This window comes from Atta colombica, unplaced genomic scaffold (assembly GCF_001594045.1).
Source record: "Atta colombica isolate Treedump-2 unplaced genomic scaffold, Acol1.0 scaffold18, whole genome shotgun sequence".
Lineage (NCBI taxonomy): Eukaryota > Metazoa > Arthropoda > Insecta > Hymenoptera > Formicidae > Atta > Atta colombica.
In genome coordinates, this window is record NW_017259271.1 from 395,315 (window position 1) to 412,539 (window position 17,225).

The following is a 17,225-nucleotide window of genomic DNA, read 5'->3' on the forward strand; positions in this document are numbered from 1 at the left end:
AACATTTCGGAGGTAAATAGGAAATCAATGTAGGCGCGGAAATCAATGCGCAAAATGAAAAAAAACAAATTTAACCAAATACGTTTTTATTAATAATCATAATTTTACATATTTCATTTTTGAGTCTTCTTCAGAGACTTAATTCATTCTTTAATTTATTTTAATTATAAAAATAATTAATTATTAAAACTTCTCTTAGATTATCAAATTTAAAATTTCTTCTATTATCTGATAAAATGAATTTGTATTTTGAAAAGCTATGTTCTATATCGCATGAAGTAAGTGATGCGTAATTGAAAAGAGGAAGTATACATTTTTCATTTGATGCAAATTGTTGATATCCTGTATTTTTTTCCAAGACAGAAATTAGTTTTTTTTTAATACATAATTTAATATCATCTGATTCACAATTATATTTTTGACATTTTGTATTTCTTTTATTACATCATTATTGGAAGATTCTGAATCTCGAGTTTTTTAAGAGAAATTATTATACATTTAAAATTGTTATAAATTATTCCTGGACTTTCGATGATTGAAATAATTTCTTGGCTTTTTTAATAGCTACAAATTATTCGGCAAAGTTAAAATTATATTTTTAATTGCCGATAAATGGTTTTTATAGTAGCACGCTGCTTCAATCCAAGTTCCTCAACGAGTTATAATTGGCGAAGGTGATAAAGGAACAGTTGGTAACATTTTTTTAAATAACTCGATTCTATATGGAACTTTACGAAATGCTTTTTTTGTTTCCGAAATTATTCAATTTGCTTTTTTGTATATCTAATTTTTTCGGCTACGTAATACAATCCGTGTACCAAACAAGTGACACAATGTATCATTTTAGGAAATATAGTACATAATTTTTTTGCTGCTTTTTTTATATAAAGAGCACTATCTGATACAAATAATAATATTTTTTCATGTTTCATTTCAGCAGGCCATAATTCCAAAGATTCGTAAATAAATTTTACAATTATTTTATTATTTGTTTTTTCCAGCACTGCTGAATGAAGAAGATAAATTTTACCGGGATCAGAATATTTTACTATCAGAATGTAATGTACCGACAACACAATTTGCGATAACTCTGCCTTCGACATCTGTAGTTTCATCTGATATCCAAATATCACTTTCCGCAACAGAATTACGAATTTGGCATATTATTTTATTATAGCATGATTGTAAATAATAATTTTTTCGTATTGTAGATGCTTTCGGAACATGTTGTTGTGTCCATTTTTCAAGAAAGTTGCGTAATTTAGGATTGTCTAATTTTTTTAATGGAATATCGGCAACTAAAAAGTTTCGCATAATTCTTGTGAAAATGTTGACTTTCTTGTCGTTACTACCTTTGCAGTGTCAATAGTCGTGCAGACAGAATTTGTTAATAATTTCGATCTATACAAATGTTTATGTTTGCTATTTTGCTCGTGTCGATTTATAGAATATGAAGATATGTTATATAAGTACATATAACAACACTTACAATAAAGTTGATCCTTTGTAAAAACATCATAAATATCTTTGTCAATTTTAATTGAGGCCAATATTTCCTTTAAAGATTTCGGCATTTTGAGAAACAAAAACATTCTCACACGATTTCGAATCAATATGCAAAATACAAAAAAAATCTCCGCGCTTTGTTTATATTGACTAAGCCATAAGTCAATCGAGATAAACGGACTTCGAGTCTCCTCGAGAAATGTTACTATCTAATTTCAGCAAGCATTCGATTCACTCGCACACAGCGGTTCTTCGCATACGCCTCGGAATCGTGCACGAACATCCGCACTCTAGTGATTAATAAAGTTAGTAGTAAAGTTAGTAAATTCCTCATTTTGTCGTTCAAGTGCTTGTATAAATCAGGCCATATTGATGATGGAATTTTGATTATCGAGCAATATTTCTTATATACCAGCAATGTTTCCTTCTTTGTAATAATTCTCTTGCCGAATGATTAAACCGAATCGGTAAATGTAGTTTAGCCCTCTCCAATAAATTTGATCTTGACATATGTTGCCGAGATCATGACCCTGAGTGACCTTGAAAAAGTTTTAATCATTGGACATCACTCGTTAAAAAGATATAAATAAAAGAAGTTTAAGAAATAATGAATATATACTCCTTTTTTATCATATAAAACAGACATTTTCTGCTTTAAAGTATATTTTACAATTTACACAAAGCGATTCCCACCTCACTTCCTCCCCTGCTTGGGGACACATGATTTTTATCTGAAGCGATTTCCATCTCACTTCCCCCCAGCATAAGGGCGCATGACTTTCACCTGGAAGCGACTTCTACCCCACTTCCTGCCCCCTGCTTGGGGGAGCGCATAACTTTCTTCTCAAGACTTTCACTTCAAAAAATTATAAATAAGAAAATATAAAAGAAAATTATGCGCCTTCAAGCAGAGGTGGGATATGAGAAACATTTTAATTTTATATAGCAGAAATGTGACGTTATTTCTTAAACTTTTTTTGTTTAAAACTTTTTAACGAATGACATTCGACAATTAAAATTTTCTCAAGGTCACTCAAAGTCATGATCTTGACAATATAAGGCCATTGGGAGACCGGAGGGGGCTTCCCTAAACTATATATTTACCAATTAATCGGCAATGATTAATAGTGAGCCAATTAGTTTGTGAAAATCAAATGCATGTATAAATCCATGAATATATTGATACGCGATACAATTAATAAAACGAAAACTTCTGATTATTAATTGCTGTATGCAATTTCTTTCTTGGATTTAATTTTCAGTCACTAAATAATTAATTGATAATAATTTGTTAGTGATTTGGCATGAACCGCTCTCGTTGTGATAATGGCGGCATGTGTCCACACGCGTTTGTCCGGAATTCTCTAGCATGGGAAGTGTGCCCGAAGGACACACGTGTTCCTCTTGTCTGGAATTTATTATGAAATACTACAGTATCGAGATAACAAGGATTGTTGGGAATGTGGATTCTCTCATAAAATAATACTTTAATGACGGATCTCACAAATTTTCTATTTTTCTTTTTTCTTTTTCTTTCACTCTTTTTAATTCTGGCATTTAAATTCTCGAGGTTGGCTCATCATGACAGCATAATTTTTATTTACAATTTATTTATGTTAGTTTGTATTGTCTCTGAGGAGGGCTTAAAAGTGAACCGAAAGTGCATTTTAGTGAATAAAAAAGTTTCAAATTTCATAGCTATATTATTTGCGCGACGTCTTCTACATTGCACTTGACTCCTACTGTCCGTATTCTTTCTAGTTCTTTGCTTAGATATGTTATTATGTGCGTTTGTGAATGTGTTGTGTGGTATAGAAGAGAAAGGATAGACGGAATTAAAACAAAGGAGGTTTATAGGGGAATAGTATAATCGAGAAACTGGAATGATACAGGGACAGAAAATAGATAATCGGCTTCTTCGATTCGATTCGGACGACTCTGTTAGTGACGGAAACAGATGAAAAGGTCATAATAAATCAATTCGTCAATATTATGAAAAAAGAAGAGAATCGGGTAGAATATAATCATTGATGGTAAGACCAGTATCAGTAGGAGGAATTGGTGGATAATTCTCTAAAGGCGAAGATATGAGAGAAGAAATAGGGAAGAGATCATGAAAGGAGAGTAGTTATAGAGTTCTTAGGAATGTGCGGAGAAAGAAAATATGATATTTCTGTTTCTGGCGTAAGCTGAGACGAGATGATTCGATGGGATTCGGCTTGGTTCTCCTCAGGCGTTAACGTTATAAGCGGGCGGATACGAGCCAGTCGGTGAGAACAAACAATCCCCGTGAGACGACGGCGACAGAGAGTGAAATGATTGCGAGAACACACTGCAATGTTTTTTTATTTTCTATTATGGGGGAATTCGAAAAGGAAAATAGAAAAAGAAAAACAAAAAAATACAATAAAATAAAAAATACAATAAAACAAGAAATAAAACAATGTAAGAAAGATGAGAGGAACCAAAGAATAGCAAAATGCTGGATGTACTTATTAGGTGTACAACTTTGCTTCCGCCGCTTTTTTTCCGAAATTTGAAGCTTTATTGTAAAAAACTGGTTATACATTTATGATTCAAAATATTGTCCATCGCTGGCCACTACTTTCTCCCATCTTTCGGGTAGCATACAAATCCCGCGAAAAAACTGGTCATCTTTTGAGGCTATCCACGAATCGATCCAATTTTTTAGTTCTTCATAAAATCGGAAGTGTTGGTCGCCAGGCCGTGTGCCATTGATCGAAACAAGTGATAGTCAGAGGGAGCAACGTCTGGAGAATACGGCGGGTGTGGTAGGACTTCCCATTTCAACGTTTCCAAGTATGTCTTGACCACTTTCGCAACATGGGGTCGAGCATTGTCATGCCACAAAATCACTTTATTGTGTCTCTCTTTGTATTGCGGCCGTTTGTCTTTCAATGCTCGGCTCAAACGCATCAATTGCGTTCGATACCGATCGCCTGTGATTGTTTCAGTCGGTTTTAACAGTTCATAATACACTACGCCAAGCTGGTCCCACCAAATACAGAGCATGACCGTGGAGCCGTGAATATTCGATTTGGCTGTCGACGTGGAAGCATGGCCGGGAACTCCCCATGATTTTCTTGGGATTATCGTAATAAACCCATTTTTCGTCCCCAGTCACAATGCAATGCAGAAATCCCTTCCGTCTTTACCTTTCAAGCAACTGTTTACAAGCAAACAAACGCCGTTCAACATCTCTCGGCTTTAATTTGTACGGCACCCAATTTCCTTGCTTCTGAATCATTCCCATGGCTTTGAGGCGTTTTGAAATGACTTGTTGAGTTACTCCCAATAATCGTGCCAATTGTTTTTGATTTTAACACGAGTCTTGCTCAAATAATGCCTCCAATTCTGCATCTTCGAAAACCTTCTCTCTTCCACCGCTATGCCGGTCTTCGACGTCAAAATCACCGTTCTTGAAGCGTTGAAACCACTTACGACACGTTCTTTCACTAATAGCGGCCTCACCATAAGTATTTGAGAGCATTCGATGAGCCTCAGCCTCAGATTTCTTCATATTGAAGCAAAAAATTAAAACCTCCCGCAAATGACGAGAATTTGGTTCGTAAACTGACATTTTCAATCGAGAATAACTTTATGATGCAGACACAAATCGACTAATGTTTCCATAGGGTTATGTTGACAGATGCCCAAGTTTATTATATGACGTCTATGATCTATTTATTTCGACCACTTACCGCTAAAGCCTATAGGAAAACGGCGGAAGCAAAGTTGTACACCTAATACTATTGCGGTAGTCTAGAAGACCTTGTAAAATGAGAGGGCTCTTATCGGCGGATTCTGCTGATATTTAGTTGAGGCTGCGAGGTGTCCGAGCTTGATGATTCCCTCCAACACTGACTCTAAATCTTTAAATGTCGGTGGCCAAGTACGCGAGTTTAATAGAATTTCTCCCACATTGATATTAAATATGGAGTTTAAGTGTTGATTGGTTAAAAGAGAAATAAAAACTTCAAATCGTCAGTCTCCCAGAAAAAGAATCGGAAAATAGGCGTTGAGTTCCGCGGAACCGAAGTTTTTGTAGTAATTTGCCCTGATTAACAGCGCATCGATTGGTGGATAAGTTCGTTAATTAGGTGGTGAGATCTATTTCTTGTTTTGTAATTGGTCAAGGTTCGGAATACGCTTGGGGATGAAAAAAGATATTACTGGAATTTGTAGCGTTTGAAAGTATCATCTTTGTTTTTATCACAAATTAATAAATAGTAAAATCAAAGTTTATTTTTATTTTTATGATCTTAAAATTTATAAGAAAGCACATGTACAGTACGTCGAGGAAGCGTACATATACGTTGGCACGGAACCACCAAATACCACCCCCTGAACGTCATGTCTTAGATTTTATGACGGACTTGTGAGAATCCGCGACTTGACCGTTAGAAAGTATCTTTGCATCGATTTTACGCTCCTAAATGACATTTTTACAATTATTTACAGTTATTTATTATTTTTCACTATCTAATCTAATCACGGCGTTCAAGAAGAAATCTTCGATATCTCGTTTAGTCTCTCTATTCGTGTGCATGTTCATCGATTTTTAATTAATTTTATTTACGAGGAAATACTGAAGTCTTCGCTTATAGTCGTTTGTGAGAAAAAAAACTTTATAGCTTTTTAACCTGTTCGATTTGTTTGTAACAACTATCTTTATATCTCGACGGACTCCAGATTTCCACACAAGAAAAGGGTTGGATGTAACACTACAATATCTCATACATTGTTACAAAATTAAAATGTTTTTTTCTATAGGCTTTTTTTAAGAAGATGTTTTCTCGGAATTCGATCGGATATATGAAAAATGTTGAATATCCGTCTCGAAGAAATTGCTTACTCGGATATCCGATCGGATATACCAGGATATTCAATATATTTTGTCCGGATATCCGATGTCCAGTAATTTTATGATTCGATGCATCCTTGCTTTTTATAAAGTTATAGGAATTTCATTTCAATATATACGGATTACCACAGACTAAACAGGACCCACGAATTGTGCAATTCATTTGCAAATAAAGTGGTTATATTTTTAAGAAATGTTTACGAATGTTTGTGAACATTTTATTCTCGCTTTGGCTAGCTCATTAGCAAATACTTGCAAAACGTTTGCAAACATCTTTTAATCATTTTATTCATTTAAACAAATATATATAATAATTCAATATCTTAACATTTATACCGTAGTGGCGCTTCGTATTTAAAGTAATTGTATAACATAAACGGTCTTATTTCCAATCTTATTATCTTTTAATCGTGTTTGATGGGTTCACCGAACTTATATAAGTTGCAAATGTCTTGCACGGTTGGTGGATACTGGGCTAAATGATATGGATTAATTAAGGAGGCGGTTTTAACATTGCTAATTGGCCAATTTATAATAACATATTTTGATAAGATAGTGAAATGTTACTAAGCACCAACCGATGTGAATGAATATGTGCTATGATATTGTGCAATAATGGAATTCTTCCATAAGAACAATATCTCAGAATCTAGTTAACCAATCAAATTCTTTTATATTTTTGTTCCGTTCTGAGATTTCTCACTCTAGTTCTGTGACCGCATCTTTACTTAAGATCTCAAAATTAGAATTGACACATAAATATAGGCTTAGGATCTCATCAATAATATATATGATATTAAAGTAAAAATAATTAAAAATAACACTGAGCATTTATAGTATTTTAACCATATCGAATTGTTTTACTCAAAAGAGAAGCCAATTTTTTATAACAATTGTATCCATGTATTCTGATAATAGTTAAATTATATTTACAGGTGAAAACATTTTTAAACCTACAACAACAGGCAGCAGAAGTAATGGCAGCAGTTGCCATTTGGGAATTGGAATTGAATGATGTTGAGTTGGAGCTAGGAAATGTTAATAAACACGAAAAGTTATGTATAAAAGAAATTGATCCTTTATACAAGTGAGTAAATTTTTTCTTAATAATCATTTTGTATATAATCATTGCATTAAATACTAAGTAAGAATATTCGAATTTATAACGGTCGAAGCTAGACCTTTAATGCTTAAATAATTCAATATGAATTATATACAATACATACTATATGTGCATATATACCATATTTGTAGCTATTCAAACTGCGCGCCAAATTGGTTTTCTGGACTTACAAACGCAATTAACTACTGAAATAATATCACAGATTAAATTAAATTGACAATTGAAATCTTTTTCAATTCGGTATCATAAAAGGATGTCAATGTGTTGAAAACTTTAAATTTATTGCGAAAAATGTTACCTCAGCCGGGACTTGAACTCGGATCTCTTATATTCCGTACGAGCGTTCTAAGCCATTAGACTGAGGCCTTAGTAATATTCTTCGCAATAATTGATATATGCAGGAATAATAACACTTCTTTCAGGCAACGTGCAAACAATAATAATTAATTTTATTAAGACCATAATGTAATAAATACTAAGTAAGAATATTCAAGCCTATAACGGTTGAAGTTAGATCTTTAATGTTTAATTAATTTATGTGAATTATATATGTTGGGAGTACAAATAAGTTTCCGCCATTTTTTATCAAAAATTAAGCATTTATTGTGAAAGAACGGTACATAATGTTTTATTCAAAATAATGGCCATTGCTAGCCACTACTTTTTCCCATCTTTAATTCCCTTTCTAATAGCATGTGGATACCACGTCAGAAGAATGCTTCATCTTTTGAGGCTATCCAATCATCGGTACAATTTTTGGTATCTTCATGTGATGTGAAGTGCTGCTCAGACAAGCCATGCGTTATCGATCGGAACAAGTGGTAATTGGAAGGAGCAATGTCTGGAGAATGGCTGGGGTAGAACTTCCCATTTGAGTGTTTCTAAGTAGGTTTTGACCGGCGTCGCAACATGTGATCGAGCATTATCATGCAGGAGAATAATTTTATCATGCCTGGAGTAGGGGTGCGTTTTTCCTTGAGTGCTCGACTCAATCTCATCAATTGTGTTCGGTAGAGAACCCCAATAATGATCTCGTTCGGTTTGAGCAACTCACAATACATGACACCAAGCTGATCCTACCAAATACACAATATGAGTTTTTTTTCATGAATATTCGGTTTGGTTGTCGATGTTGAAGCATGGCCAGGTGGTCCCCATGATTTCCTCTTCTTTGGGTTATCCAGTAGTAGTGGATCCATTTTTCATCACAGTGACTATACGATGCAAAAAACCCTTTCGTTTATGCCTAGCAAGCAGCATTTCACATGTGAAAAATCGGCGTTCAATGTTTCTCGGCTTCAGTTCATATGGAACCCAATTCCCTTGCTTTTGAATCATTCCCAATAATTTCAAACGATATGAAATTTTTGAGTCACTCCTAATGTAAGTGCAAGTTCTTTTTGCGTTTGGCACGAATCTTCATCCAATAATGCTTCCAATTCCGCGTACACTTTTGGTCTTCCGCTACGTTCTTTGTCTTCGATGTTAAATTCACCGTTCTTAAACTTTTGAAATCACTCACGACAACTTCTCTCACTTAAGCATCACTATATGCTTCTACAAGCAATCTATGAGCCTCAGCTGCAGATTTCTTCAAATTAAAGAAGTAAATCAAAAGTTCCCGCAAATGATGCTTATTCGGCTCAAAACTCGACATTTTCATACAAAAAAAAGTATATGATGCTGATACAAAATCGCTAATATTTCAAGGTTGCCGGATGTCCAATCTTACATATGTCGTTTTACATCAAACAATTTTAACTATAATTTATTAGTGGCGCCGTTTGCAAAAGATATATACTATATAGGGTGTACCGGATTTAGCGCACATATTTCTCATGAAAAAGTACATTTGAAAACTATTGAAGTCTTATAACCAACCACAGGGCATAAAATTCGCGCCTTCAGGAGCAATTAAGCGGTTGGCCAAGCGAACGCTTTAACGGACGTATCGCTCAACGGTGCCGAACGAGTATTACAAAATTTCGTGAAATTTCTATATTAATTTCTATATTAATTACCGTATTCTTAAATTGAGTTCAATTTAATTGATGAGAAGTAATGTCAATTACAAACTCGATAAATAAATAAATTTATAAATAAAATCAATATTAATTAAATGAGCCAAATAAATAATGTTAAAAACATCAACTTTATTTATTTAAGCATTAAAGATCTACCTTTGATCGTTATAGGCTTGAATATTCTTATTTAGTCTTTATTACAGTCTTAATAAAATATTTATTTTTATTATCATTGTATTAAATTAGTCAAAGCTAAATAGGTTCCGGGACAAACGTTTGTCCTTAAAATATCGTATTCCGGTCTCAATTTTAAAATGATTTTCCTTTATCTAAATTTTATCCTTAGTTTTTTAATTATAAGAAAGAATATTAATTATAGACTACATAAGGTAGGCGGCGCCATTCATTATACAAGCGCTGACTGCGATCAATTGCTTATTACACACGAAATGCGTAACACAATAGTTTGCGTATATAGGGCTTGGCAAAATATTTGTTTTTTATATTTGTAATACAAAATCAGAAAAAGTATAATGGGAAGTCAGCGCAGTAATTGCACAAATGTAATAATTATAGTTTAATAAATCATATAATATTTCAATCATATATAATAATATAATTTCGATATACTTTTATTTCATTCTCAACGGCAAGTTAATCAAATATAATGATTCATTCCAATTCCATTCATGCAAGTGTGCAGCAATTATAATGCAAGCAATACCAAATCAAAAATATTTTCCAAGTTCAATTAACTGACCGGAATAAAACAAGAAACCCTTATGACCATAGGTTACAAAAAAAAAGGAACTATAGTACCAGACATTGAAATTAAAAAAAAAGGGAACATAGCCTTATCAAATTGCAGCAACTCGCATGTTCACAAACCATATGTGGCGTATTAGCGTTGATCACTGGTATCACTGGTATCACTGCGGATCGGGATAACCGATAGAGAGCAATGAAAAAAAAGATTTTCTTGCTCTTTATAACCAAATATATATATTTTTCAGTGTGTTGATATAAAAAATGAAATAAAAAAACAAATTTATTTAAAAAATTTAATAAAATTAAAATATAAATAATAATATAAATCTAATCTATTACAAAAAAATGTTTTTTAATTGAAATAAAAATAAATAATAAAAACACAAAATTAAAAATGCTAATCTAGTTAAAAAATTAAATAAAAACATACAATTATTGTAGATAAAGCTTTAACAAGTTTAAAATAATGTTTAATTTACAGCAGAAATATTCTGTATATATCATATCGATATCCTATAGATGTTGAAACATGTTTCCTTACGGCTGTCCCTGTGATATAATTTGGACATTTCTGTATGAGTTATTATTAAATACCAAAATTGACACCTTATATAACTAAAGCATTAAAAAAAACAATGAGTTAAAGATTTTTAAATTAAGAATGAAATACTTTTATTAACGCTATAATTCTTACAAGGGAAGTACACACAACTGTCAGGAACCGATTTTGATTCTCCATGATATGTTGTAAAACACGAAAATCTAAGAGACACGTATTTTTTTATCCGTGCGCTAACTCATGTTTAAGGAGTGAAACACCTCTTTGAAAAGAAAGAGTATTTTTCTTTCAAACCGAATATCGTCGGGAGTATAAAAGATACAAAAAAATGTTTTAAATAAAAGTTATACGATTTCAAAAGTAAAAAACTTTAAATTTATAAAGAAAAAAAATTTTTTTTATTTTTTTTCTTTTAAAGAGATTTATTTAACAACCCCCCATTCGTAATTTTCTTAAATTTTTAATTTTTTTTTTTATCAAATTAAAGATTATTTTCTTACAAATTTAACCATGTGTAATAAAGTTATAATACGATATATCATTTTCAAGAATTAATTGTTAACGCTTCCGTATATAAGCTATCCATGTTCATATGCGAAAGTAATTGTCATCGGAACAATAAAATATATAAATCAATGAATAATGAAATTGATATTTGTAACATTACAAATTATAAATAATGTTAAGAGTTATAATATTTTATTATTTCTCCTTGAAATGAGTAAAACTTTTTTATTCATCTCTATACATTACTTCCTTATAATATCTTAAGATTATTCTTTTAAAGTTATTTTCAGTTTTATGCTTTAATATCTTATTACTATCTTATTACTTATCGTTTATGTAATAATTTCAAAACGTATATATTATACTAATTAGTAATGAAACAATTTGTAAATGTTTATACACAATACATTTATATTTTGTATCGTTTACTCATTACAATAATGATGATGAAAAAATGTTTTAAACATAATGACTTCTAGCATCATGAACATTTTACTGTAGGTGTACAACTTTGCTTCCGCCGTTTTTTTTCCGAAATTCGAGGCTTTATTGTAAAAAACTGGTTATACATTTATGATTCAAAGTATTGTCCACGCTGGCCACTACTTTCTCCCATCTTTCGGGTAGCGTACGAATCCCGCGTCGAAAAAACTGGTCATCTTTTGAGACTATTCACGAATCGATCCAATTTTTTACTTCTTCATAAAACCGGAAGTGCTGGTCAGCCAGGCCGTGTGCCATTGATCGAAACAAGTGATAGTCAGAGGAAGCAACGTCTGGAGAATACGGCAGGTGGGGTAGGACTTCCCATTTCAACGTTTCCAAGTATTATGTCTTGACCACTTTCGCAACATGGGATCGAGCATTATCAAGCTGCAAAATCACTTTATCATGTCTCTCGTTGTATTGCGGCCGTTTGTCTTTCAATGCTCGGCTCAAACGCATCAATTGCCTTCGATACCAATCGCCTGTGATTGTTTCAGTCGGTTTTAACAGTTCATAATACACTACGCCGAGCTGGTCCCACCAAATACAGAGCATGACCTTGGACGTCAAAATCACCGTTCTTGAAGCGTTGAAACCACTCACGACACGTTCTTTCACTAATAGCGGTCTCACCATAAGTATTTGAGAGCATTCGATGAGCCTCAGATTTCTTCATATTGAAGCAAAAAATTAAAACCTCCCGCAAATGACGAGAATTTGGCTCGTAAACTGACATTTTCAATCGAGAATAACTTTATGATGCAGACACAAATCGACTAATGTTTCTATGGAGTTGACAGATGCCCAAGTTTATTGTATGATGTCTATGATCTATTTATTTCGACCACCACTTACCGCTAAAGCCATCTATAGGAAAACGGCGGAACCAAAGTTGTACACCAATACAATTATATTACTGCAACCTTCAGTACATATTGTTGAACTTTTGTTCAACTTTTGTTTCAAAACTAAATTCTGCTGGATTTTCAAATTCTTCTGATCTCTCGTTTAACCACTTTTAAATCACGAATTAAATAAGTTGTGATATCGCAGAGATGACAATTGATTATGTATCAGAGATTGAAATTTTATTACATTATTTCGTTTATGCAAATTTATATTTTATTTATTATATATTTATAATTTATATTTATTTTTTAATAGTAAAAGTATCTGAAAATGTATTGTAAAAGGAAATTTATTTAATACCTGAAGTCATTTTCAGATTTCGATACGTTTTACAATAATATTTATTGCAAATAAGATTTCTTGATCCAAATATACCGTTAGTTTCTTTCAATACAATAATTAAAAGTGAACAGCAAATTTCTATTACACGATATTATTGTATGGTGTATGAGTGTGTTGTTGATGATATAGATTGCAGAATACACTCTACTTTCTTTACTCCTTTATTAGACCTTCTAGAATTTCCAATTGGAAACCACTTTGATCAGAATTAAAAATATTTTCAAATCCTAACTGTTCGATAAGTTTCACTGTTTTCAGAAAATCATTAGTTGTATTTTGCAACTCAACAAAATCTTCTATTGTTCTTCTAGTTACAATTTCGTAAAATTTCTCGAAACAATTCGGTGTGATTTTTTAAATCTTGATACCCAACCGTGAGATGCTTTAAATATAGAGTTTAAATTTCGTATTTCTTGAGCTTACCTTTATAGATCGATATTATGAACTATGAATCCTGATTCAACAGCTGCAATAAATTTATTATATATAAATTTGAAGATGTAAAATAATTTTTCTATACGATTTTCATCAGAATGTAATTATTCTTCCCATCATTCTTAATTGATGTTCAGATGAAACTTCTAAATTTATTTTGCACTGATTTTAGTGGACGATTCCTTTTGTTTTTATTTTTTTCATTAATGTCCCAATTCCGCCAATATTCAACAGCTCGTCTTTTATAAGAACTGTCAAAGTTGTGTCATCATTTGAACACTGAAGATGAGAATTTAAATTATCTTCACTCCATGCTTTTGCTTTATCTTCAATTATTTCAGAATTTTGTATATAAGAATTAGTTTATAAGGTTCTTGATAATCGAGATAGATTTCTTCTGTTACTTCCAATCCATTATAGTGAAAAATGCTCTCCAGCAATAATTTTTGTATATTTTCTTTTAATTCTATTTCTGTTTCAGTTACTGGTGCTTCTGTTAAATACACTAGATATGTAAATATAAAACCGGAATTTACCAATAGATGGCCATAACTCTCAATGTAGTTGCCGTTAGACGGCGCCATTGACGCTATTTCCTTGTTCTGACATCTGACAAAGATTTTCAACTCACAACAATACAAGTTTCATACAACAGTATATAGTTTGTAATAGCGTTGAACATGTCGAATTTTATGCCTGGAAACTACGATTTGCGGACAGCATTGATTTTCTGTTTGAAGAAAACTGTGCAGAATCGCATCGAATGCTTGTCGAAACTTACGGTGAGCATGCTCTTGGTAAATCACAGTACTTTGAGTGGTTTAAAAAATTCAAAAGTGGCGATTTTGACGTGAGAAACGAAGAACGTGGAAAACCACCGAAAAAGTTTGAAGACAGCGAATTGCAAACATTGTTGGATGAGGATGACGCTCAAACTCAACAACAACTCGCGGATCAATTGAATGTGACACGAGAAGCTGTCTCCATACGTTTGAAATCCATGGGAAAGATCCAGAAGATGCGAAAATGGGTTCCACATGAACTGAATGAAAGACAGCAGGAAAATCGAAAAATACGCACTTGCGAAATGCTGCTCGCCAGGTACAAAAGAAAATCATTTCTCCATCGAATTGTGACTGGCGATGAAAAGTGGATATATTTTGAGAATCCTAAGCGTAAGAGATCATGGGTAACTCCAGGCGAACCATCGACATCGACTGCAAGGTCAAATCCCTATGGACGGAAGACAATGCTCTGTGTTTGGTGGGATCAGAAAGGTGTGATCTATTATGAGCTGCTAAAACCTGACGAAACCGTTAGTACTGAACGCTACTGACAACAAATGATCAATTTGACTCAAGCTTTGTGTGAAAAACGACTGGAATATCAAAAAAGGCAACACAAAGTGATTTTGCTTCATGATAATGCACCATCACACACAGCAAAACTGGTCAAGGAAACGATTGAGGCATTTGGTTGGGAAATACTTTCGCATGCGGCTTACTCACCAGACTTGGCTCCGTCCGATTACCACTTATTTACATCGATGGGACACGCACTTGCTCAGCAGCTTCATTTCTTACGAAGATGTACGAAAATGGCTAGATGACTGGTTTGGCTCAAAAGAGTAACAATTTTTTTGGCATGGCATCCACAAATTGTCAAACAAGTGGAAAAAATATATAGCTACCGATGAGCAATACTTCGAATAAAATATTTTTTATCATTTTCATGCAATAAACGTGTATTTTCTATTAAAAAATTCCGGTTTCATATTTTCATGCCTGGTTTTCATGCCACTTAGATGCTGATGAAAGTCGAACAATATTAAGCGGATTGATAATCATTTTCAAAGATTACTAGGCTTCGAATCGTAATATAAAAACAATTTAACAAATTGCACAGATATGATTATAACGAAACTTCTATTGACAAATTTTTATAATTAAACATGAAACTGCTACGTGAATATTCTTATATTAGGTGTACAACTTTGCTTCCGCCGTTTTCCTATAGATGGCTTTAGCAGTAAGTGGTGGTCGAAATAAATAGATCATAGACATATCATACAATAAACATGGGCATCTGTCAACATAACAAATAGAAACATTAGTCGATTTGTGTCTGCATCATAAAGTTATTCTGGATTGAAATGTCAGTTTACGAGCTAAATTCTAGTCATTTGCGGGAGGTTTTAATTTTTTGCTTCAATATGAAGAAAGCTGCGGCTGAGGCTCATCGAATGCTCTCAAATACTTATGGTGAGGCCGCTATTAGTGAAAGAATATGTCGTGAATGTGTGGTTTCAACGCTTCAAGAACGGTGATTTTGATGTCCAAGGTCATGCTCTGTATTTGGTGGGACCAGCTCGGTAGTATTATAAATTGTTAAAACCGACTGAAACAATCACAAGCGATCGGTATCGAACGCAATTGATGCGTTTGAGCCGAGCATTGAAAGACAAACGGCCGCAATACAACGAGAGACACGATAAAGTGATTTTACAGCATAACAATGCTCGACCATATTGTGAAAGTGGTCAAGACATACTTGGAAACGTTGAAATGGGAAGTCCTACCCCGCCGTATTCTCCAGACGTTGCTCCCTCTGACTGTCATTTGTTTCGATCAATGGCACACGGCCTGGCTGACCAGCACTTCCGGTCTTATGAAGAAGTAAAAAATTGGATCGATTCGAATAGCCTCAAAAGATGATCAGATTTTTTGACGCGGGATTCGTACGCTACCCGAAAGATGGGAGAAAGTAGTGGCCAGCGATGGACAATACTTTGAATCATATATGTATAACCAGTTTTTTACATTAAAGCCTCGAATTTCGGAAAAAAAATGGCGGAAGCAAAGTTTTACAGTTATAATTTATTTTGAACACTCTGTACTTATCTTATAATCGAAAATGCATTGAATTGTTGTGAAATGTCACGTCTGATTTGTGATATGTAATGAGATAAGATATAACCTTCTAAGTCACGTATTTCGTATCAGAATCGTGACATATTTTTGAAAAATATGTCACAATTCTGATACGAGATACGAAACTTTTAAAAAAAATTAATGAAATCATGACATATTTTTGAAAAATATGTCACGATTCTAAAACGAGATATGATGACTTTTTAAAAAAATGATTGAAATCGTGACATATTCTATCTCATTACATATCACAAATTCTTCAGACATGACATTTTCCAATAATTCAATGTAATTTTAAACGTAACAATTTTTTTTTTAAATTTATTGTTTAAAGATTCAATCTTATAATTTTATTATAAAATAATGGATTTGGAATAAAATTTTTAATTTTTAATTTTTATTCAAGGAAGAAATTAAATGTCAAAGAATTAATAACAGAATTAATATGTCAATAAGTTTTTAGAAAAATATAATAAAACACATTTTTTTTTATTGATTTAGTATTTCTCAACATAATCTCCTTTCAACTCGATGTACTTAATCCAACGATTCTCCAACTTTTTCAAGTCATCCGAATAATATGATTTATCCAACTCTTCAAAATAAGCCTCTGTTTCGGCGATGAGCTGCTCTTTGGTGGTGAAACTTTTTCCTCCAAACTATTTCTTCAGGTTTGGAAACAGGACATAGTCGCAAGGGACTAAATCTGGCGAATGCTAGATGGGGAAGCAATTCATAGCATAATTCGTTG

At 32.9% G+C, this 17,225-nt stretch overlaps 1 protein-coding gene across 1 annotated transcript in view; it reads left to right on the forward strand.

Annotated features, from left to right (window-relative positions):
- Window positions 1–17,225, forward strand: part of LOC108686405 (RING finger protein nhl-1-like) — a 169,401-nt gene that overhangs the window by 11,907 nt on the left and 140,269 nt on the right. The window contains exon 4 of the mRNA XM_018191707.1: window positions 7,327–7,478. Within this exon, the coding sequence (XP_018047196.1) occupies window positions 7,327–7,478 (152 nt within the window). The remainder of the gene's footprint in view (window positions 1–7,326; window positions 7,479–17,225) is intronic.